General features: G+C 38.2%; 1 protein-coding gene across 2 annotated transcripts; it reads left to right on the forward strand.

Moving 5' to 3' along the window:
* The first annotated feature begins 202 nt into the window (after positions 1–202).
* On the forward strand, positions 203–4,806 carry LOC146168477 (eukaryotic translation initiation factor 3 subunit E-B-like). Of its 2 annotated transcripts, none has more exons than XM_083390886.1 (9): positions 203–413; positions 742–858; positions 1,429–1,555; positions 2,301–2,482; positions 2,881–3,069; positions 3,149–3,379; positions 3,569–3,730; positions 4,347–4,451; positions 4,599–4,806. In XM_083390886.1, the coding sequence occupies exons 1-9, from the start codon at positions 219–221 to the stop codon at positions 4,635–4,637; spliced, it is 1,347 nt and encodes a 448-aa protein (XP_083247012.1). In that variant the 5' UTR covers positions 203–218; the 3' UTR covers positions 4,638–4,806. The 2 variants fall into 2 exon arrangements, with proteins under 2 accessions (XP_083247012.1, XP_083247006.1); XM_083390880.1 differs by having other exon boundaries at positions 4,347–4,442.
* Positions 4,807–22,807: the final 18,001 nt, after the last annotated feature.

Consider the following 22,807-nt stretch of genomic DNA (forward strand, 5'->3'; position numbering starts at 1 on the left):
TGCACTGTAAACGTATGTCACACAAGCGTTTTACATATTTGGGCTGTAGTTCAGACTTTTTGGGGGATTGTACTTTTAAAAGGTTGAAAAAAACTCCCGGGAGAACTTGCCACACTTTTCACAATGAACCACTAACAGGCACTAACTTTTTATGTACGTTTTGTTTTAAATATAAAGTATAAAATGTCATTTCTTTAGAAAATTAGGAACACTACAGTATGGCGAAATATGATTTAACTACCAAAGTTGGCACATATCTAGACCGTCACCTTGTGTTTCCTTTACTGGAATTTCTCTCTGAACGCGAAATCTATGATGAACGTGATCTCCATGAAGGAAAGCTGGACCTTCTCAGCAACACAAACATGGTGGATTTTGCCATGGATGTGTACAAAACGTTATACCCAGGAGAGGCAAGTTTTATATTATACATATATAATATTGTCACCAGTGTTTTGTAGCACTCCAACTATGTGACAAAGGGGATAAAGCATTTTGTCGTAAGTAAGAATATATTAATTATAAATTTTTGAACTATACCTAAAGAAACCTAACCATCAAGTAATCAGACTTTTATCAAAGAAAAATTAATCAAATGCTAATTTTTGTATTGATAAACATTAATACTACAAAGCAACCTAAACTATCTGGCTATATTAATGAACGTACAGTTTTATGTAAGCAATAAACGCTTTGTTTTATATATTAAGTAAAAAATGCATTGTTATAAATTTGTTATAGGAGATTCCTGTTCACTTGAAAGATAAAAGAAATGAAGTTGTCAGTTTACTAAAATCTCACACAATTAAAACAGAGCCAATTGTTCACACATTTGAACAAGAGGAAGTGCGGAAACAGGTAAAAAAAATCATATTATGTATAAATATATGCAATGCAGATATTAGGATTCAGTCTGTTCATGGCACTTTTTCCTGGATCTTTTTTGTGCAGTGCCAAATTTATGCACAATCAAGTGTTTTGGACAAATTTGATTGTCACAGACTTAAAAGGACAATTTAATTGTCACAGACTCACAAATAATTATATTTTCTTTGTTAGTATCACTAAATCAATCGGTCTGGTATTTAGGTTTCATGGACCTTGTTATTTCAAACCAGATTAACAATTTAATGAATCAGTGTGTTTTGTGCCAATTGATTTTCTTGCAACTGTAAAAAAATTCAGTGAAATATATGGTTTATTGGCGAGTGCTCCAATGCTGAATTCTGAATAGATAATTGACTAATTTTGATGTAATTGATGAAATATGGCCCCTTATCTTATGCATTAACAGAAATAAAATTTCGGGTGTTGATTTGTTTAGGTGGACGTTTTTTCTAGGGATGCTTGAAGGCTAGATTTTTATCAATCCAATCCTGTATATATCATTTGATATATTTTACTAAACTGTATGCTTTTATCTAATAGATTGAAACATCAAGAGAAGGAAAGACTCTGTTTGAGTATTTAGAAAAGAACCACAGCTTTAAATTAGAAGACCTTGATACACTATACAACTATGCCAAGTTTCAATATGAGTGTGGAAATTATTCAGGTAAATATATGCAATTTTTTGTGATTTGGTTTATAAATATTATCATTATGAAATGTAATAATCAAATACTTGAGTTTTAAATCTAAAATATATAAAATACAAGATTAATTAGTTTTATTTAGACAAGGAGTAGGGATTATTTTGTTGGGATAATACAGTGTATTTGCCATACTATTTATAAGAAGGGCCTAGCAGAGAAGCAGGGACAGATCTAGGATTTTTGTTATTCTAAAAAAGCTGCACGGAAGCCATATAAAACTGTCACGCTAAGTGTTACTTAATAATTTTGGGAAAAAATTCGAAAAGACCTCAACTGGATTAAGTTGGAAAAAATGCATTTTTAAAAGAGTCTTAAATCCCATAGTGATTGCCAATGATAGGGGTGGCCAACCAGATAGTAACAGGGTTCCCACTGAGTCTTTAAAAGCTTAAAATCTTTGAATGTCTTTAAAATAATTAGCATATTATAAGGTCTTGAAAAATCCCCATGTCTTCCTTAGTCTAGTAATTTGTTTTGTAATCAGTTCAATTAATATGTTTTTCCCACCCTAATCAGAAATACCCCGGAATTAACATCCAGCGAAAGTAAACCTTTAGACGCGAAGTGAACATGTGTGATTGTGTATCAGAGACATCTGCTTTTAAGTTTTTGGGACCCTATTTTTTGATTTCTGGATAACCTTTGTTTGTCACTGGAATTCTTACAAACATTTAACTTCAGATATTATTTGTTTCCCTGCTGTAGGAGCTGCAGAGTATTTGTACTTCCATCGTGTTCTGGTTCAATCTGATGACAAAAGAGCACTTGATTCTTTATGGGGGAAACTTGCAAGTGAAATTCTCATGCAAGACTGGGACACAGCTTGGGAGGATCTCCACAGATTGCGTGAAAACATTGATTCCAACTTGAATGCAACTCCCCTCCAGGTTTGTACCAGAGATTTTACTGTATTGCCATACCTAATGCAGCGTAGCAATTTGTATTAAGTTACAGTGCCCCTGTCTGGTAACTAGCTATTTTGTATTTGTAAGTGTCCCTAAGGTAACTACTTAACTGCATGACTAACCTCTGACCTTTGCTAGACATTAGGTCTTAGCAGCCACAGCAATCTAAAGTTATCCATGTCGACTGGCTTTTTTTTTGAGTCTTGTTTAATCATTTATGTGTATGTTGTTATGCTTGGCTTAATAATAACATGACCTGGCCTCCTGTAAGTTCTTGTTTGTCATCTGCACTCAACATAGCCCGGATTCCTCAACTTAAGCAGAGCAATATAATTTTCTAAAAATAACATAAACGTATGACCTGCATACATTTTTCACAGCTCCTTCAACAGCGTACTTGGCTTATTCACTGGTCATTGTTTGTTTTCTTTAACCACGCGAAAGGAAGGGATGAAATTATTGACCTGTTTCTATATCAAGCACCTTACTTGAATGCCATTCAAACAATGTGTCCCTGGGTTCTCCGCTATCTCACAACTGCGGTTATAACAAACAAGAGAAGACGGCAGGTATTTAAATTTATATCTAGTTGCTTTATGATAGGTGGATAATTGCACAATATATAGTTCAACTTATCTTGCTTTTTAGGTGCTCAAAGACTTGGTTCGTGTGATCCAGCAGGAATCTTATACATACAGAGATCCAATTACAGAATTCATTGAATGTTTGTACATTCACTTTGATTTTGATCGGGCACAGGAAAAACTGAGGGAGTGTGCCACAGTTCTTTCCAATGATTTCTTTTTGGTGGCTTGTCTTGATGATTTCATTGAAAATGCAAGACTTTTTATATTTGAAACCTTTTGCAGAATTCATCAGGTGTGCTTACTCACAACTTTTATTTTCATAGGTTTAATCAACCAACAATGTAATATTGTTGCTGCCACTCACTGATTGTACTTTTAAAGCCCTGCTGATCTTTTAAAGCCCTGCTGATTTGGCACAGAAGTTTTTATGTTTTAAAGGATTGGTAAATGGTCATTTATTTTGACATATGTTTATTTACAGTGTATCAGTATTGACATGTTGGCAGACAAGCTGAATATGTCGGTGGCAGAGGCTGAGAAGTGGATTGTAAATTTAATAAGAAATGCAAGGCTTGACGCAAAAATTGATTCCAAAATGGGGCATGTAATGATGGGAACGCAGGCAATTTCACCATATGAGCAGGTATAAGTAATAACTAGGGCGATTATTTTTTGACCTAAAAAATAGGAAATTTTGACCTGAAAATAATTTATTTTGAAAAAATTTTGACCTGTTAAAAATACATTGATTTAAATAACCTAGGCGTCGTTAATCACGCGATTTTTATACCGTATATTGCTCTAATAAAGATATAATACGGTTAAAATGACCTTGAACATATATCAAAACTAAATTTTTTTGAGAAAATAAACGATAAATTTCAAAATAACTGAACGACCAATTTCAAAAAGCTGACTTTTTTTCTATTTTTTAAGCGATTTATGTGCATTTTTATTCGATTATGACTTGAAAAGATTTTGACAAATTTTGACCTAACGTGTAAATTTTGACAAAATTTTGAGTTTTTTTGACAGGTCAAAAAATAATCGCCCTAGTAATAACAATAAAAATGTAATCTAAAGTATTCAATATTGTATGCCTTGGTGCAACAAGGAACTAGGAGCTTTACATGTATGCATGTTATATATACAGAATTTATATTGCAAAATTGCGCGATTTAACAAGAACTATATACTAACGCTTGCTGGTCGCCGAAATCCCCCACTAATCGTTGCATTTTGCTGTTTACTTTCTTTAGGTAATTGAGAAGACGAAAAGTTTGTCACTGCGCACACAAATGCTCTCAACGAATGTGGAAAGACGCCTAAACAAAGAGAGGGATCGCACCGATGCCGTAAGTGCAGTCATAGCAGTGAACAACAATTACACCAGTTGTATTGCCCTTTTTTGAGGGAAATTTTATCTTTTTCTTATATAAGCTGTCATTGTTTAAGTTGAAGCTGTTATCGTTTGTCGTCGAGACAACATTATTTTTTTTTACATTTTAAAGGTTCCCCACTGGGCTGGCGGTCCAAAGGAAAACTGGTAGAACTATAAGTCATTGATGCTTTGAAATGTAAAATAATTGTGGAAAGTGGAAATTGCTTGGGAACACCAGATGTCAATATTTTTCTTATCAAGGAATAGGCAAATTATTTTTGGTGTTTACCGTGCAAATACATTTATTGAAAAAATAAATTTCCCGAGCCGTTCGGGCGAAAACGTAAATATTATGTGGTAATATTTTGTCTAAATATATTAGCTGTCCTACCATCCACTGTTCTCAAAACTGGACGTATTTCAACTTTAGGCCTATAAATGAAATTTTTTTATGCATATCTGTTGACCGAAACCTTTTTTAAAGACCATTTTTGATAGTTATTTTCTGAATTGAAACAGCTTCTCTCCTTAAAAACTAGATTAATGACTGTGCGTTTAATTGAATAAAGCTTACTACTAACACAAGAAGTTGTTTTTAAAAGAACTACAGCACGATTTCGAAACTATTGTTTAAGTCTACGCTGAGTGACGATACATCGTTCAATATTTCGTTGTTTGAGTCGATTGGGATCTTTTCCTAAAACGATTTTTTAGTGCCGCCGATTATTTCGTGGTCTTTGTCATACCAATATAATGCAAAATGTAATGCTAAATTTATTTTTACTCCGCTTGATTTCAAGAATAGCTTCTGTAGTCAGCGTGCACATATCATTGAAACATTTTAAGACCAAACATAGACGGAAGGATAGGAATGTTATTTATCGAAACTGAAGCCACGATCTAATTTCGGTCCATCAGTCGTGAACTATAAAACCCGAAAAATATTTGTGATTCTATTAGAGCAAGAAAATTGTGCTAAAGTCGCTTCATATAATCAAAATGTGTTTAAAGCAATAGTTTCAGTTAGAGCCGCCCCGTCCCGTTATTATGCGCTGGTCGCTTAGGTCATTAAAATTTAGGCTTAAGAAACGTGACAAACTTCGACTAATCCTCGTGGCGATGGGCGTAAAAAAACGTTTTGCGTAATCTTCTAATCTATAATTTTCCATAACAGTATAGAAAATGACCTATTCACAACAGTTCTAAAGCTGTTTGCTGTAACTAAGTTTAATACAATTAGCAAAAAGTTGTAAACGGTTTGTTTTTACTTATAGTGGTTATAAGCTATTAAGATAATGTTATTTGGCATTTCTGTTCTTATGTGTTTTGGCGTCCAAGTGCAACCAAGTTTAAGTGGTAAGTGCTAAGCATATTGTTACTTTGGAATAACTACTGGAGGGCCACGCAACAGAGGACGTGGGCCGCGTGGCGTTATTTTCCACAATGTGCACAAAAATGTGCGCACATTTTAAACTATTAAAAATGTGCGCAGTTTTTAACAATGTGTGCACCTTTTTTAACAATGTGCGCACATTTTAAAATGTTTTCAAAAATGTGCGCACTTTTTTTAATAATGTGCGCACATTTTTAACTGCCTTCAAAAATGTGCGCAGTGGCGTAGAAAAAAACCCATTTAAAACCACCCTTTATGTTTATGGGGTCACCATGTCACGTTTAAATATCATTTCGAGTACATTAATGAAACGGGGTGAAAAGAAACTTTATATCCTACTGTAACAGGAATGGTAAGTCTTAAGTTGAGGTTTTGGTGCAAAATACATTTAAGACCGGGTCAAATGTAGCACATGTACCTTCTCATAAATGCCGATAGAGGGCGCTATGTTTATTTTTGATAGCGTTAAATGTAGGAATCAAACACAAGAAACAGTCAGATAAATATCATTCCGATCACTATCTACTATTATTAATATAATACATAAGTTTATTTGAAGTTATCAATAACCCCATAGTAATTGTCACAAATTGCGCTATACCTGTAAAACTACTTTACAATCCCAAACATTGCGTTACTCTGCCATCTGTCATTGACCATTGTGACGTTATATTCCATTTGTGATATCTTATGGTGCGACCAGCTGATCTGTAGTAACCTGTTGTTTTGACGTGAATTTGTGGCAAGGCGTGGCGTAGGATTATACATAAACTAAGTTAAGAAAAACATCTGCAGTTTTTGCTGTACCAGTTTTAGGTTTGTCATCACAGAAAAGCAACTTTAGGATATCTGACCTAAAAGTCTGTTACAATTGGGGGCTCGTCCGGGATCTATTCTATTGAACTGTGTTGGATGTTGACCTAGTTTTATATGGTGGTGAAGCAAGAAAACGAGATGGAAAAAATGATGAAGTTGGCAAGCAAGCTTGACTGGAGTCGATTTCGCGAAGTTCATGAAAGAAAAGCAAAGGAAACCCGAGGCGCGAGACAGGGAATAACAGAACGAGTTGGATAGCTATCTGCTACGCTTCGATCGCTTTGCTGTAACCTGCAAGTGGCATAAATTAGAGTGGGCGACTACGCTAAGTGCCCTTATGCAAGGTCGAGCATTGGTTGTATACTCAAGAATTCAAGACGCTGGCGCTGTGGACTACGATCAGCTCATGCAAGCTTTACTGAACTGTTACGATTTAAACGAAGAAGTAACCGTAGTAAGTTTCGCAGTCCAAAACCCGAAAAGGTTGAGAGTCCTTCCCAGTTTGCGGTGCGTCTCAGAATTACCTGCAGAAGGGGGTAAAGTTATCGGGCGCAGCTTTCGACTGGGTCAATGTGAGTGAGCTATTCGTCCAAGATCAATTTCTAAAGTCGTGTCCTAATAAGTGTTGTCGACTTACCGAAAGGAACAGGCACCTAAGTCCTTGGAGTCTCTATACCCAGTGTTGCTGCGCAGTTCCAGGCGGCACACAACCGTGAGTTGGCCCAGGACGTGTGTCAGTGTAAAAAATTGTCAAAGGTATAATACTGACAACAGACCCAGGAGAAGGTGCCTTATATGCGACTGAGGAATGTTACACAGTCGGATCACGGATATAACTTGCCTCTGTCGAAAGGTTTAGTTGGAGGTAAAACGGTGACTGTATCAAGAGAGCCGGTTGAACAGGCATTCTGGTTGATAGAAAATTTGTTCGAGATGACCAAATTATTGACAGGCCAGGCCTCATCAAGCTGGCCAACAGCTCTCTCGTGTCTGCCGAGATGGCAAAAATTAAGTATACATATTGGACAGGCGAGGTAGAAGCTCTATGTCTACCCGATCTTTTGCATGATCTGTAAATCGGAAACATTTAGGGTGCTAGAGGAGCGGAAGACCCCGATCCATTGTGGGAAGAAGTGAATGCTGTCCAAACGCGTTTTTAATAGAGACCTAAGAAAGATAAAGTGAAACCGCTAGTGGTGCCAAAATGTGATGAATGGCCTGTGACGGACAAGGCCGAATTCGAAAGGGCACAGATAGAAGACACGTTAATTGTTAAACTAAAGGAGTCAGCGGACGTAGTGGTTAAGAGAGAACAAGCAACCAAGTTTGTAGAAGAATACAGACTGCTAAACGAATATTTTAATACCCGAAACACAGCAGAGGAGAATGGATGGAACAACTTGTTGTGCCAAGTATAATTTAAAAGAAAGCGTTATTAAGGTTGCCCATGATTCCATTATGACCGGGCATATGGGTATTAAAAACACTCGATAGTATCAGATATAGGGACACAGATACATACTTACGTTGGTGGATTACGCGACGCGACACCCGGAGGAGGCGAAAGCGCTGAGGAATATAAACGGCTGAAACCGTGGCAGAGGCACTGGTCGACATGTATAGTCGATTGAGAATTCCTGACGAAGTGTTGAGTGACTTAGGGACTCAATTTGTTTCGGAGTGTGTGCAAGAAGTGAACCGTCTTCTAATGATTAAGCATCTGACGACAGGTCGCTATCAGCCTATGTGTAACGGCTTGTAGAAAAATTTAACGGGAACCTGAAGAAAATGCCCAAAAGGCTGTGTTGTGACCAGCCAAAACAATGGAACAGATCTATAGGTGCTTTGTTGTTTGCATATCGCTAAGTTTCTCAAGAATCAACGGGATTTTCACCAATCTAACTACTTTACGGAAGGACGATTCGCGGTTCAATGACCGTACAAAAGGAAATGTGAACTAACCCAGACATGGATACGAAAGGGAGGTCAAGCTACCAGTGTGTTATTAATCTAAGAAAAGAGATTGAGACGACTCTATAACTGGCCAAAGAAGAGCGCTCAAAGAGAGAGATAAAATAGGTATTATAACAAAAAGGCCAAACCACGACGGAAGGAAGTCGGCGATAAAGCTCTACTGCTGCTGAACGAGTTGCTTCTCCAGTGGAATGGCCCATTCACAGTTGTGGAGAAACGAGGACAGTGTAATTATGTTCTGAATGTGAATGAAAAAAATCGTGTTTTCCATGCGAACATGCTTAAAAAGTTTGTCTCTAGAATGCCTACCACCGGCAAGCTAGATGTATCACTGGTCCACCAGGGTTGTATGGCTGTGAGTGAAGACAACACAACCATGTTGACGTCACTACAATGTATTAAGTTTGGCGAAGAGTTGACGGCGAAACAGAGGGGGGGGGGGGCGTTAGCGGCTGCAAATGCTTATGTGGACATTTTTTGCGATTTACCGGGAAATGTTGGTTTTCTCGGACATCGTATTCAGCTCAAGGATAATCGGCCGGTGCGTTTGAAACAGGATACCATTCCTTTATACCACATGAGGGACGAATTAAAGCGCGAGATCGACGAGATGTTACAACTGGGAATAATACGACGACCCCGCTCAGCATACGCATCGACTGTGGTTGTCGTCAAGAAAAAAGATGGTTCTAATCGGATTTGTATCGACTATAGAAAGTTGAACAATATATCCCTGTTCAATCCGGAACCGATGCAAACAGCCGAAGAGGTTTTCCAAAGACCGTCTGTCAGCAAATACTTTACTTAACTGGATCTTACGAAACTGGCAGATACCCGTTGCTAAGGAGGACATTCACAAAACGGCTTTCGTTACGCACTGCGGTACGTACGAATTTCTCAAAATGTCGGGGTGGTTAATTCGGGAGCGACTTTCGTTCGCCCTATTCGCTCTTTATTGAAACGTTTAAGCGACGTTGAATGCTATATTGTCGAACAAATTAATTTATAAAGAGATAACATGAATAATATTGACATTAACATTCAAAATTAACATTTTAAATAGGTTGCCAGTCAAACGAATATATGTAATGTTCAAACAAAATTATGTTATATCATGGCATTTCGATCAGACAGATTTCTTCTTGTTTTGTATTTGTTAAAATTCGACAACCTCCTTCATTGGCATTTCATTCCTCTTTCTTTACCATGACAATAAAGTTATGTATGTGTAATCGTTCTTAAAACATTTTTTCATCAAAAGAACGGCAAAAAAACAACAACATTTCAGTTTATGGGGAAATCTAAATTAATACAAAAATAAACATAGCGCCCTCTATTGGCATTGATGAGAAGGTACATGTGCTACATTTGACCCGGTCTTAAATGTATTTTGCACCAAAACCTCAACTTAAGACTTACCATTCCTGTTACAGTAGGACAGTGATTCCCAAACTTTTTCTCTCGCGTACCATTTTGAGCTTTTGTACAGTGTTCATGTACCACTTAAGTTAAGCCTACATCTGACTAGAATATCTCAAACTATAGCTATTTTAGCATATAAGAAAATGAGCATGTAGCTGTATTAAAGTTTGACATATGTCATTCCAAGAATACATAAAAGCCATAAATTAAACAAAACACAGCAAATAGTTTTAATGCGATTTATGTAGTTGTTTTTTCTCCACCAGCTGCTAACAATTAACGTTTTATTTTCCTGAACAACATAAGTGTTACGTCATAAACAAGCGAAACCTCAACTTAAAGGTAACTAAAACGCAAGATTGCAAATTACTCAATCTGAAAGTTTTCAAAGTTGAAAGTTTTCGGAAATGTATACAGATGCTTTGAAAATTTTATACGTAGTCGCGTACCACCTGAAAGACTCTCGCGTACCACCGGTGGTACGCGTACCACAGTTTGGGAACCACTGCAGTAGGATATAAAGTTTCTTTTCACCCAGTTTCATTAATGTACTCGAAATGATATTTAAACGTGACATGGTGACCCCATAAAGGGTGGTCTTAAATGGTTTTTGCACCATTACCCGCACTTAAGATCGGCTATTCATTGACCACTGACATGTGGCGCAACATTTAAGATAGGTTTGATCGATGTACTCGACATGATTTTACACCGAAATTTTGGGTTTTTTTCAACAGCCCCCGTTTCTAAACACACCAAATTCCTAACTTGAGACTGGCCTTTTGGGGGTCCATGTGGGGCCCTTACATGCTCTAAATAGTCAAACCTTTTGTACTCGACATGATATTTAAATCTCTGATAGCTCCCGGGTTAAACAGTGTATTCTGTTGAGAATTCCTTCCAAAATCAGTCGAAATAGCTCAATGCCGTGTAAATACTTTTTTGTCTGGCTCGATTCCTTTTCAGTCAACAACTGTGCGATTAATGAAAACCCCTTTACCGTGATGTTGCCGAGACGCGATAACTCCTGCAGAAGCGAGGATGGTTACTTTACCTGTCCGAATTCGCATTGTTGCGTTGGTAGATCCATGGCCTTTGATCGTCACAAAGACTGTCCTGACGGATTTGACGAATCGGCCGAAACCGCTGGTAAGTTAAGTTAAAAATGGAACGATATACTATCTACGTATATAGGCTACGCATGGAATTGACATCGAACTTGATATTGGTAAATTTGGCGTACACAAGTGTTGCTGGTCAAGCATTCTCTTACGTAAAGCAGGGGCTAAGTTGTAATCTTCGCATCTGTGAACTGTCGAGAAACATAATACTTTCTTTGTTAAATGGTAACCACGATTTGCCAAACGTTATATGAGTTACCTCCAATCAAAAAAAAAAAATCATAGGCCTAATTTTACAATTGTGTATTTTTTTACATCATAATAGGTAAAACTCTGCGCAAATATGCAACAAAATATTATCTAAATTTCTCCAAGGAGGCGGAGGCGAAATCTGCGCACAAGGCGCGAAAATATTAGTTTATTTAATTTAAATTGACTAACCGTATAATATATAAGGAGACATGCGATTTGCTCACGCGATTAATATCCGCGTATCACGCGATATAATAGGATTTATAAAGATGATTGGGCAAATAAGTTGTGATGTCCATTGTCTCCACAGCTGTACAAAAACCACGTCAAAAGTTCGCACGAAGCACAAAAATAAGTGCGTTTTATCCAGTTAAACTTCTTTGGAAAGGTCTCGCGTAAGTAAATCGTGTCCCCTCTGGACCCACAGGTATGCAGTTAATTCAACTTTACAAAAATCGTTTTTTATTAGGTAATTGGAGCTGCAATGATGGTGAATTTCGATGCAGGACGTCCAATAAATGTGTGGCAAGGCGCGAAACGATTGATGGTTGTGATTATAACAGGAACATTGTGATCAGATGTAGAGCAAAAGAAGGTGCGTTGTTGGTTCGTTTGTTCCACCCTTGTTATTTTTCCCTTAAAATTAATATTTAAATGAATTTTTACTCAGAATTCCAGTGTTCTAAATCTAGACGTTGCATTCCCCGATGGATGGTGTTTGATGGAAACAAAGATTGCGACAGCGCTTCTTTTAACGATTCAAGTGACGAGGAACGCGGACTTGAATCCTGCTTGAGCAATGAAGTTCGGTGCAAAACTTCGGCAGGCAACGACAGCACAAACGCGCGATGTATTCCAAGGCATTGGGTGGCCGACAACGTAACCGACTGTAATGAAACAAATAGCGACGAGTTGCACCCCCTTGATGCTTGTTACAACGAAACAGAATTTCGTTGCTTAAGCGGCGCAAAGTGTTTGCCTCGGTTTCGCGTAAGAGATGGGTTTGCGGATTGCCCTGACGGTTCGGATGAGGTTACAACCTTGGATTGCAACGACGACGAACTTCGATGTGCCGACAATGGACGCTGCATTCCGCGCTATTGGTATAGAGACGGTGTCAGGCAATGCTTTGACGGCAGCGACGAAAACGTGACAGCTGACAAGCTAAGTTGCCGCTCCGCCGAGTTCATGTGCCACAACAAGCGTCGTTGCATTCCGACTGAGTTCCAATGCGACGGAGTGGATAACTGCGGTGATTGTAGCGATGAAATCGAAAGCTGCAAACATCCGATGATGTTGCGTTGTCCGAACCTTCCAGAAAAGTGCCTGACTTGGGAATATGCATGCGACGCGTTTCATGACTGTCCGAACGGCACTGAAGACTTCACTGCTCTTCCTGGTTTCAAGTGCACCAAGCGCTTGTTTGGATCATCCAGCCACGGGAAATATTGTTCGCTACCGCAATGGGCTTTGTACGATAAAATACCGTGGTGCGATGACGGTTCCGACATTTGCTTTTCCGACCAAGGCGAATTTGTTTGCGCCAAATGCCTAGACAACGAAACTATAATAGCTAGACGACAGATTTGCGATGGAATCGTTGACTGCCCGGACTGGTCCGATGAGTGTCTATGCTCTACTAGCTTTAACACTCCTGCACAAATTACATTCTGCTCAAATGTTTCATTTAACTCTTACAGCGGTCGTGATCAGTGTAGTCCAGGACAACTGAAATGTGACAACAAATGTTTGAATCGTCAACGCATTTGTGATGGTGTCATCGATTGTACCGATTCACAATTGGACGAGAAATATTGCGAAAAGGGCGGCACCAAAAACAGTTTACAAAACAAAGAGAAAACCTTCGTCTGCAATAAAATTCCTCAAGTGTTGCTTGATCTTGCTAAAATTCTTAAAATGGAGGAATTTGCAAACATATCTGCCCCGGTTAAAGCCATACCGTAAGTAAAACCAAGAACTATTCTTTTAAAAACGTAGTTTTAGAAATCACCATTTATTAACGTGCTGATATAAATCACCCTTAACACCATACAGGTGTGACGGCAACTTTGAGTGCGCGTTTTTCGAAGATGAATGTTCGTCGCTCGCAAACTGCCCAAACCGATCTGCCAAATGCGAAACGATACCATTGAAAAATGTAAGAAACTTGTTGTTGGTATGTTAACTTCCAAGGTCCTTGTGGCACGTCCTTGAAGATTTTCATAAATACTGAGTTGGATATAACGTCTCGTAATTTTTACCAGATCGAAATCGAACTTCCAAGTTTCATTGCAAGTTTGACGAAAAGCAACACTTCGGTTCAAGTTAGAAACTGTGAAGTCGCAGGCTTGGAATACTTGGCCGGAAACCAGATTTGCAACGGTGTTGCCGAATGTACCCGGGGACACGATGAAACGGATTGCAGAGACAGGTTTTACTGCAACGCTGGGGCAGCACAATGGACGAGCGGTTAGCACGAAAATACTGGGGCAACTTTAAAATATTAAGAATAAAATTATTAGGTTAATTGAGTCGTTTAGTAGTATATATATATATATCTATATAAATGGCAGCATTACCCAAAATTAACCAATAATTGCTTTTTTTAAAAGCATCATTAAGTGAGCTGCATATATTCGAGTTGTCTGAATAATGTAATTTGTTGACGTTTTTAATGCAATACAGTCCACCAATTTCTATAATAGTGGTTTCTAAGTTGAATATCATAAATGAAACAATATGAAACAAGAATATTCAGAGCTTGAATACATATCCTTGGATTTACCCCCTGAAACTAGGAAATTTACCCCCCCCCTGGGGTAAATTTACCCCAGGTTAAGAAAGGCTGATCTATATGGTTTATGTGTAATACATCAAAATTAGGGTGTCACGGAAACAAAAATGCTGGAAACCACTAATCTGTAACATATTGTTATCCATTTGTTTTGCCTATAGGTCCTCGCCCGAAAGTCAGCGTGGCAAAGTCCGAAGTATGCGATGGAAATCCGACGTGCGACTGTATCGGGTGTGAGGATGAACTCAATTGTTCACTGTCGCACTTTTACTGCAAAAGCAAAGATCCTTTGTTTATATCTGTTCAAAAGGTAACAAAACAATAAAGCACATATTTATTTGGTATCGTATCGGCACCGATACCAACCCATAGTTTTGAACTATTAGGCCTACCGATATTGTTACTTGTCATCGGGTATCGCCTGCGATCGATATTATTGAAAAAAAAACAGTCAGAATTATATTATGATGAATTAAATTAACAATTGGTACTGTGATTAGGTATTTCTCAAAAATGTCGGATCAGTGCCGGTTCCCGATGCCTATAATAGTGGTCGTATCAGTACTCGTCCGATAGTGTAGGGAGGTATCGATGTCCATCCGGTACTAATACCAAATTTATTAAGTAAGTTAAAGACATATTAGGAACTTTATTTTGGTTAATACAGAGTTGAGTTTCTTGTGAACTAAACCGATCACCTTCATCATGCAGGTAATGGATGGCAAAAAAGATTGCAGTGACTTTTCTGACGAGTGTCCGGATAGTTCGGAAGATCTTCAAAGCGTGTCGTCTAACACCGAAATGATCAAGAATCCCGCGTTGCGCGCAGTTGTTTGGATAATGGCAGTTTTGGCGGTTTTCGGTAACTTGCTTGTGATGGCGAAATCGATACGATTGATTGCGAGCTTCAACAAAAATAAAGAAACCATGCCGATGCCCATCATCAATAACCTTCTAGTGTTAAATCTTGCGTTGGCTGATTTTCTGATGGGCGTATCGTTGTTCGCCATAGGCGGAACAGCGGCTAGTTTTTCAGGGTCGTATTGCGTCAAAGACACAACATGGCGCGCCAGCGCCTCTTGTAGCGCCATTGGCTTCCTTACCGTTCTATCAAGTGAAGCATCTGTTTCAACTTTGATATGCTTGACATCCTATAGAATATATGGTGTTTTTGCCCCATTTCAAAGCCGCATGCTAAGAGTTCGCACTGTTCTGGGCCTTATAGTGTTATTGTGGACAGCCTCTCTAACAATTGCTATCCTACCATTGTCTAAACCTCTGAGCGCTTATGTAGTGAGCGAAATGATCATTTCAAAGAGCGATTATTTTCGCAGAGGCAAAGTAACTTTAGCAGAGGTACACCGCTTTGTCACTCGACTTGGCGTTTTAAAGAATAATGGCAGTTTTTCCGCCGTTGCGTACGACTGGCAAGAACTTGAATATTGTTTGACCTACCAATTTAAATCGCACTCTCCGAACGTGATCGGATACCACGGTTATTACAGCACAAACGGTGTTTGCCTTCCAAAGTTGTTTAGAGTAAAAGGCGATAAGGCTAATTTTAATGCATTTTCCATTGCCATGATTTCATTTAATTTCGTTTCTCTTTTATACATCTTTGTCGCTTATGTCGCCATTTATTTACGATCTGTCAAAAAAGGGCCCAACAAATCAAAAAATAAAAGCGCTTCTCTGCAACGCAAAGTTTTCCTTCTCGTTGCTACTGACTTGGCGTGTTGGCTGCCCATCTGCATCATGTCTTTCATTGGAATGGCTGGCATAGAAATCCCACAGGATGTGTACGCTTTTGCCGCTGTTGTTCTGTTGCCGATCAATAGTGCCCTTAACCCGCTCATTTATTCCAATATCATGCAAAATACCTTTAAACTAATTGTGTCTAAATGCGGTAGCAGGTCACACTGTTGCGCTACATCAAACACTATAAATGGTGGCGAACAGAATGCATGAGATTGTTGGGCACGTTTTTTACTAATATGATCAGCTTTCAAACAGTCTAAGCATATTGACCTACTTTGCACTTGTATTTGTTTAAAATTCTACATGGCTGAATATAAGAGTAGCCTATTTTATTCATAAAATACTTGTACAAACCGTGTTAGCCGCACTTGCTGTGTTCGTTTTGCTCTAAAAAACTTTAACTTTTTTTAGTTTTTTTTTCACTTTTCGTTGACACATATGAACGATCTATTTTTTACTTCATCAAACAGCAATATAAATAAGCTAATGACAGACTGTTAAGCTAACAACTTAGTGTTTTAACACTTACTTCCTACTTTTAAAAATATGTATTAGTGTGAGTAGCAATTGTAATAGTAAATCCTAAAATATGTTGTTTTTAAATTTGCCTGCTAAGCCAAATACCCAAATAGTTAGCAAAGGTGGATCCCTTAACCATATATAGCCATGTCCCCAAACTGATTTTTTGTCTACTGTAAATACGCAAATGTATTTTGTTTTAGAATCGGAATTTTATTTCATGTATAACTTAGCCGATTTTGATGAAATCGTTTTAATGCGTCGTACATTTCGCGATGAACATAAAAGTTTTGGCAACTTTAACAGAATGGAACAGTTTTTTCCTTTCCTTACTGATTACTGTGTTATAATGTAGCACTTCGTATTGAAAAAAACTCCCCAACCTAAGACGTTTATAAAGTAAACGAATGTGTGATATGTTCTTAAGGATATTTGTGACTTAACTTTTAATTCGTGTGCCGCCCAGACAAAATTGTATTTCGCGTCCTTCAGTCATATCTACAGCTGGGGTGCACAACATTTTAGCTATTGGCGTTACAAATTTACGTTATAACGTGACGTTTTAAAACAAATAATCTTGAAATCACCATCTGTTGTCGAGCGAAATACTTTGCTTGCGCAAATATGCAACTGAAATCCAGTCTAATCGTAAAATCCAATCTAATTTCATGGCATGTTGGCCTCTCCGGATGCATCCCTGCTCATAATTCTCTTAGCCAATCGAATAGCCAGCAATTGGAGATGATGTCTGCCTGGTCTATGACATAAACACCCTACCTATAAATTTAGACCAGTTTTAAATAGCAGATTTCGACATTCGGCGAGCAAAAAGTTTACATCAACGTACGCCGTCAACAACACTTTCTTTTTCCAAACACTTGCAGTTGCACGACCGCAAAGGTTACAATCAACGGCCGCAGGCATGGCAAAATGCCACAAAAGTAGTGTTTTTTCGCGATTTTCAAAACCCGATATTTTGGTTAAATACGTCGGTCCGATCCGTTACAAACTTTTTACTGAAACTAAATAAACAATTTTATTACTAAAACTAAATAAACAAATGGTTGAAATGTGCGAAGGACATTTTAACGTTGTTGGACAAAATCTGCTCTACCGCCAAGAATACCTTTGATCGGTAGTTTAATATTTTCCGACAAATTTACGTTGGATCGCAAATCATCGCTAAATTGTAAAAACAAAATTGATACCGGATCGACAGCGATATCAGCCTATAGTTCGCAAATAGACCTATGCAACGCTGAATCTACAGTAAAGAGTTTCATAATATAATTGGGACCTTGTGTTGAACAAGTAATCAGTTTCGATACGCAAAATCTACTTTCCATAAAAATACGTTATTTCATATATCGATCGCACAAGTATTGGCACTCTGTAAACGCATGTTCAAACTTCGGCCCAAATCGAATCATTTTGTCAAATGTCTAAATGATTCGGATGTGAGTTAAAAGCTTTTTTAAAGAATGTCCATAGTGTGCTGAAACTACATCGTTAGCCAACTTGAACTACATCATGCAAACACTTACACGTTTTTTTCACAAGATACCTGATGGCATTGTTTTGTTTTGTATAAATGAATATATTGTAATCGCTTTTACGCGAATCGTATTTGATTTATAATAAACTTTTTATCTCGTTTAGGAGTTAGCCTAATCTTTCTTTGGAAGAACCACTCATATTTTCTTACATAAGATTTTTTTTTAAATACTATTAGCGCCTTAAACAACCTTAACCTTAAAACCTAATTCTCTTTGCGAAATTATTTTGTACGACATCATTATGTGGTCTTCGAATTATTGGAACTTTAATTTCCAAAAAGTGCTGTAGCAACAATAACAATTGGTGTTTTGTCAGTTAGCGTTAGCACGCGAAAGCCCCCCAAACAAAACAATCTGTAGCCTATTCGTTTGTTAGCTATGACAACGCAAAATTATCGTTTTTGCATGTTGCTGTGCATCCGTTTAGCGTGTATGATTTGAAATGTTTATCTTTTTAGTCGCTTTGTAAATGGAGCAGTCTGTTCCTGTTAGTATTCAGAGACGTGCTAATAGTCCGGAGAATATTCGCTGATTAAACAAAGATTCCAATTCACGCGGTATCAGTTTTACGACAAATTGTTTTCAAAGATGACGTCATAACGTTACGTCATCGTTTGACTTCGCAAAGTTACGCCAAAATGTGACTTCATAAAGTTATATCTAAACGTGATGTCATGAAAAGTAACCTCATTAACTTCACATAGTTTGTTTATTTTGTTTTATTTTTACATTAGACACTATGGACAGTGTTACCTTCGATACAAAAGCTACAACGATGCTTTATATTCGTGCATAACGCAAAACGCCTTTATATTGTTTAAATTGTCCAAACTTTTATTTTTTAAGATGCGATGGGTAGCACGACGCCTTTGTGCTAAAACGATTTTTTATGTGCCAAGACATCCTAGAAACCTTATTAGATTCGCGTGGAGGGCGAAAACTGTTTGCATTTACCTAGTTAAAATAGGCAAAAAACAGAGTTGGGGGAGGAGAGCATAGCCACGTGCCCCCTCATGGATCCGCCCCTGCCATAAGAACACCACACCTTGCGTTAACAAACAATTTATCGATTTGCACAAAGAAAAAAGAATGATTTGTATCGATTTTGTAAGTTAACGAAAAAATATTTTCGAGGGTTCAATGAAACACACAATCAGGACTGCGAACTCCCGAGTCCGATTCCGCTCAAAAAAAATAACCCGTATGAAGGGAGCCGCTGCAAAGGCTGGAGAGGTCTGGATCAGTGCTTCCTCTAACAAAATTTAGTACAGCGCAAATATTTTTTTAGTGCGCAAGAATATTTTAAAGCTGAGTTGGCAGGAGCCCCGGCAGATCGCTGTTTTTTGTATTCTTGTACGACGTCACGAAGCGTGTTTTTCTTGTACGACGTCACCAAGCGTGTCGCCATTAAACAAATATTCCCCAAAACTTTCTGTTTCCGGTTAAACTCTACAACACAATCGAGTTTATTACGTTCAAGGATATGGCAACAAAGCAGTCGCGCGAAAAAATATCCGCACTGGTGCGCCGTGGGAGGTTGCCAGGTGAGCCGCAAGGAAATAAATATTAAACAAATTCTGTGTTATTTTTTATTTAACTAGTGACGGAGAGTGTATCCCCTTTCACATCTATCAAGTACAAACAGTCCGGTGTCAAAACAGCGTTCCCGAACGCCGCCGTTTAAAACATAGCGCATATACGTCGACACTATAGAACGGCCGATGCCACGCACGGCGTTAGACCATTTAGATCTGACACTAAAAGCGTATTGGGTTTTATTATGGCGTTTGTTGCTTTGTATGTTTTGTTGTGTGTTTCCCTGAAGTATATGTGTTCTCTATATGTGAGACGCAGAAATCTCTTTTTTAACTTTTATTTAGGAAAATTCTGAACAATTATTCGTATATGCAGGTTGTGTATTCCAGGTTGTACAAAATTAATGATTTGCAGGATTGTAGACTTGTAGTCATGATAGATATAGCGGTACAGTATTAATATTAAACTTAAAGCGCTCGCCCAAATTGTTAAAACGTCTTCGAATTTCCCCCATCCGATTAAAATGTTGTTAGGAATAAGACCTAAATGGTCAGGATATGACCTTTGCGACCTTTTACGTAACCCCAAACGCCAACCCTAACTTCAGCACTAACACCCTAATAATTTCAACCCTAACCTAAATATTAATCTCAACCGTTTACCGCGCCTTACCCCAAGCAGGGGGCGAACAATCCAGTGCCAAAACAGATGCGCCGTTCAAACCAGAGGGCGCCCAAAGTCGACACCAAAACAACCGATGGCAAAAATTTCCCCCCAACCGTCACACACCACGTCCTTTTTAGGATGTGAGAGATTTAGGACAATTTAAGATCTTATTCTGTTGTGGTTGTTACTGCATATTTTGCTTTATAATGTCGTTGGTCTTAATACTGTGGTAATAGAGATTATTCGGATTTAGATGTTGTTGCATTGCTGGTCTTATGTGTGTTCTCATCTAGCGGTCGTTTTGTAAAGATCAGGCATAATGAAATAGCCACCAGCCAGTGTTGGATTTACCTTTAACTTTCAATAGAAAAAAAAACATTATTTATTCAAATGCAGTTTTCTACCTTTACGCTCGCTTCGCTCGCCAGGTGCGCAACCACGTTTTCAAAAGTTTACAAGTGCGCCATGGGGTAAAAAAGGTTAAGAAACACTGGGTTAAGTTGTCAAAACGTTCAATTTAGCAAGATAGGTTATGTGATGCCATTTGCATTTATCAATTTGTGAGGGCCATTGGCCCCGCTGCTATCTGCACAGAAATCACGTAGAAATTGCATTTGTGTTATAAATATACGTCCCTAATAATGCATTTCGATTTCATGATCCCGAATTATGTCAAACACTCAACTGCTGTGTTCAGCACTAAACACATTATTGCCCTTGAAGGAAGCTTGGTTTTCCTGTGTAGACATTTGATTCTACGTGAGATAAAAAGATATACACAGCATGGATGATGAAAACCGATTAGCATTAGACAATGTAGTTTACCGCAAAACATGGATTACGTCACAATTCCAAATGCAGATTTGTTTTTTTTTCTTGCTTTTAGCTATAAACAATAACGAAAATATCTTGCGTGGCTGCGCAATTGCTCGGTTGCGCACCTTAGAGGGAACATTAGTCTGAAACACTTTCTTTAAACAAACTGAATTTGTTTGCTTATGATGACACTGACTTCGATTTAAAGTCATTTGTTTGACAAATAAGGTAAACATGTGCACAAACTAACTGTTTTAGTTAAACGAAATTGGACTCACTATTCATAAGTTCGCACACGTTAAACATTTTTTTGCAAAACGTTTAACTTAAGATATTGGCATGTGAAGTATTGCAATCCGAGATTAGTTTGTTATTGCCAATAATACGATCAATACCTACAAAATACAATAGGCCTATAAAAAAAGCCTCAATTTCATCAAAGGTTAGGTTTATCAGTTAAAAGTTTTTATGCTAACTTGCCATTTATGGTAAACAACTGGACTTGTTCCAGGTCCTGATTGCATTTCACTGCCTTCCAGCCAGAGATGTTTGGCGTGGAATGCTTGCCCAAAATCACGCCAGTGACGTCATTTGGCGTTATATATTTGCCGGAGTCGTTTTTGGAGTATAGTCTTACTTTGGTGTAGGATTTCAACCGATATTTTGGCGTAAATCTTTGGCGGCCAAAAATTATTGAATGCAGTCAGGTTCCAGGTTAATTTATAGATGACCCATCTTTGACTAAAGTTTTTTAATTATTGTCCAAACCAGTGGTTCTCAACCTTTTATGCTTCGTGGCCCCCTTTGAAAGGCTCTCGACCCTCGTGGCCCCCCTGCTTATAAAAATACCAAGCATTGTGTTTGAAGTCATTTCTTTTGTTTTACTTCTTTACGTTGATAACAAATACAGCCATGTCCGCGATTCAGTTGGTTGCCTTCCACGACACAACGGTAAAGAAGCGTTGATCTAGTTCAAAAGACAGCATCCCAACGTAAAATAACCAAATGTAGAAAGATTATTCGCACGAAGCGCGAAAATTTTTCGCACTTAGTTAGTGAAAATAGTCAAAAAGTATTTGAAATGGACTCGTGTCTAGTTTGGCAAAGAGGCGACTGGCCGAATAATTTTCATTGGCGGCCCGCGAGCCGTACGTTGCCGACCCGTAGATTAGGCCAAGGGTATCGCCAAGTAATAATTGGCCGCCCGAAACAAAACGATGACGCCGAACTGCATGGCTACGTATAAAGCAGCACAGTAATTGTTTCGCCACAGCGACAGGTCTCTAATCAAACTTGTCACTCGCAAACGACCAATTAGGCGTAACTTTCCGCGATAAATCGAATAAAAAGGATTCAATATTCTATAATCTACTTTCAACATCAATACTTACTAGTCAAAGCAGGTGTCAGAAAAATGTGTTACAAACCGTCATAATAAAAACACAAATCGTCATAATAAAAACACAAAATCAAGTCAACTGGTAAATTTTGAAAATAGTGACACTTTTTTTTCGCAATATCTAGCTGGAGAGGTATGCCCGTGGTCCCCCAATGACCGCTCCGTGGCCCACCAGGGGGGCCGAGGGCCACGGTTGAGAAACCCTGGTCTAAACTTTCTTCTTATATCATCCTGCTCGTGAAGTAAAACGTACAGTTAAAATCTCTGCTTCTCGTTCTCGTTAATCGCTGCGTCCGCTTTAAAAGTTTAGTCTAGTT

This window comes from Ascidiella aspersa, chromosome 1, assembly GCF_963924565.1.
Source record: "Ascidiella aspersa chromosome 1, kaAscAspe10.2, whole genome shotgun sequence".
In the NCBI taxonomy this organism is placed as follows: Eukaryota; Metazoa; Chordata; class Ascidiacea; order Phlebobranchia; family Ascidiidae; genus Ascidiella; species Ascidiella aspersa.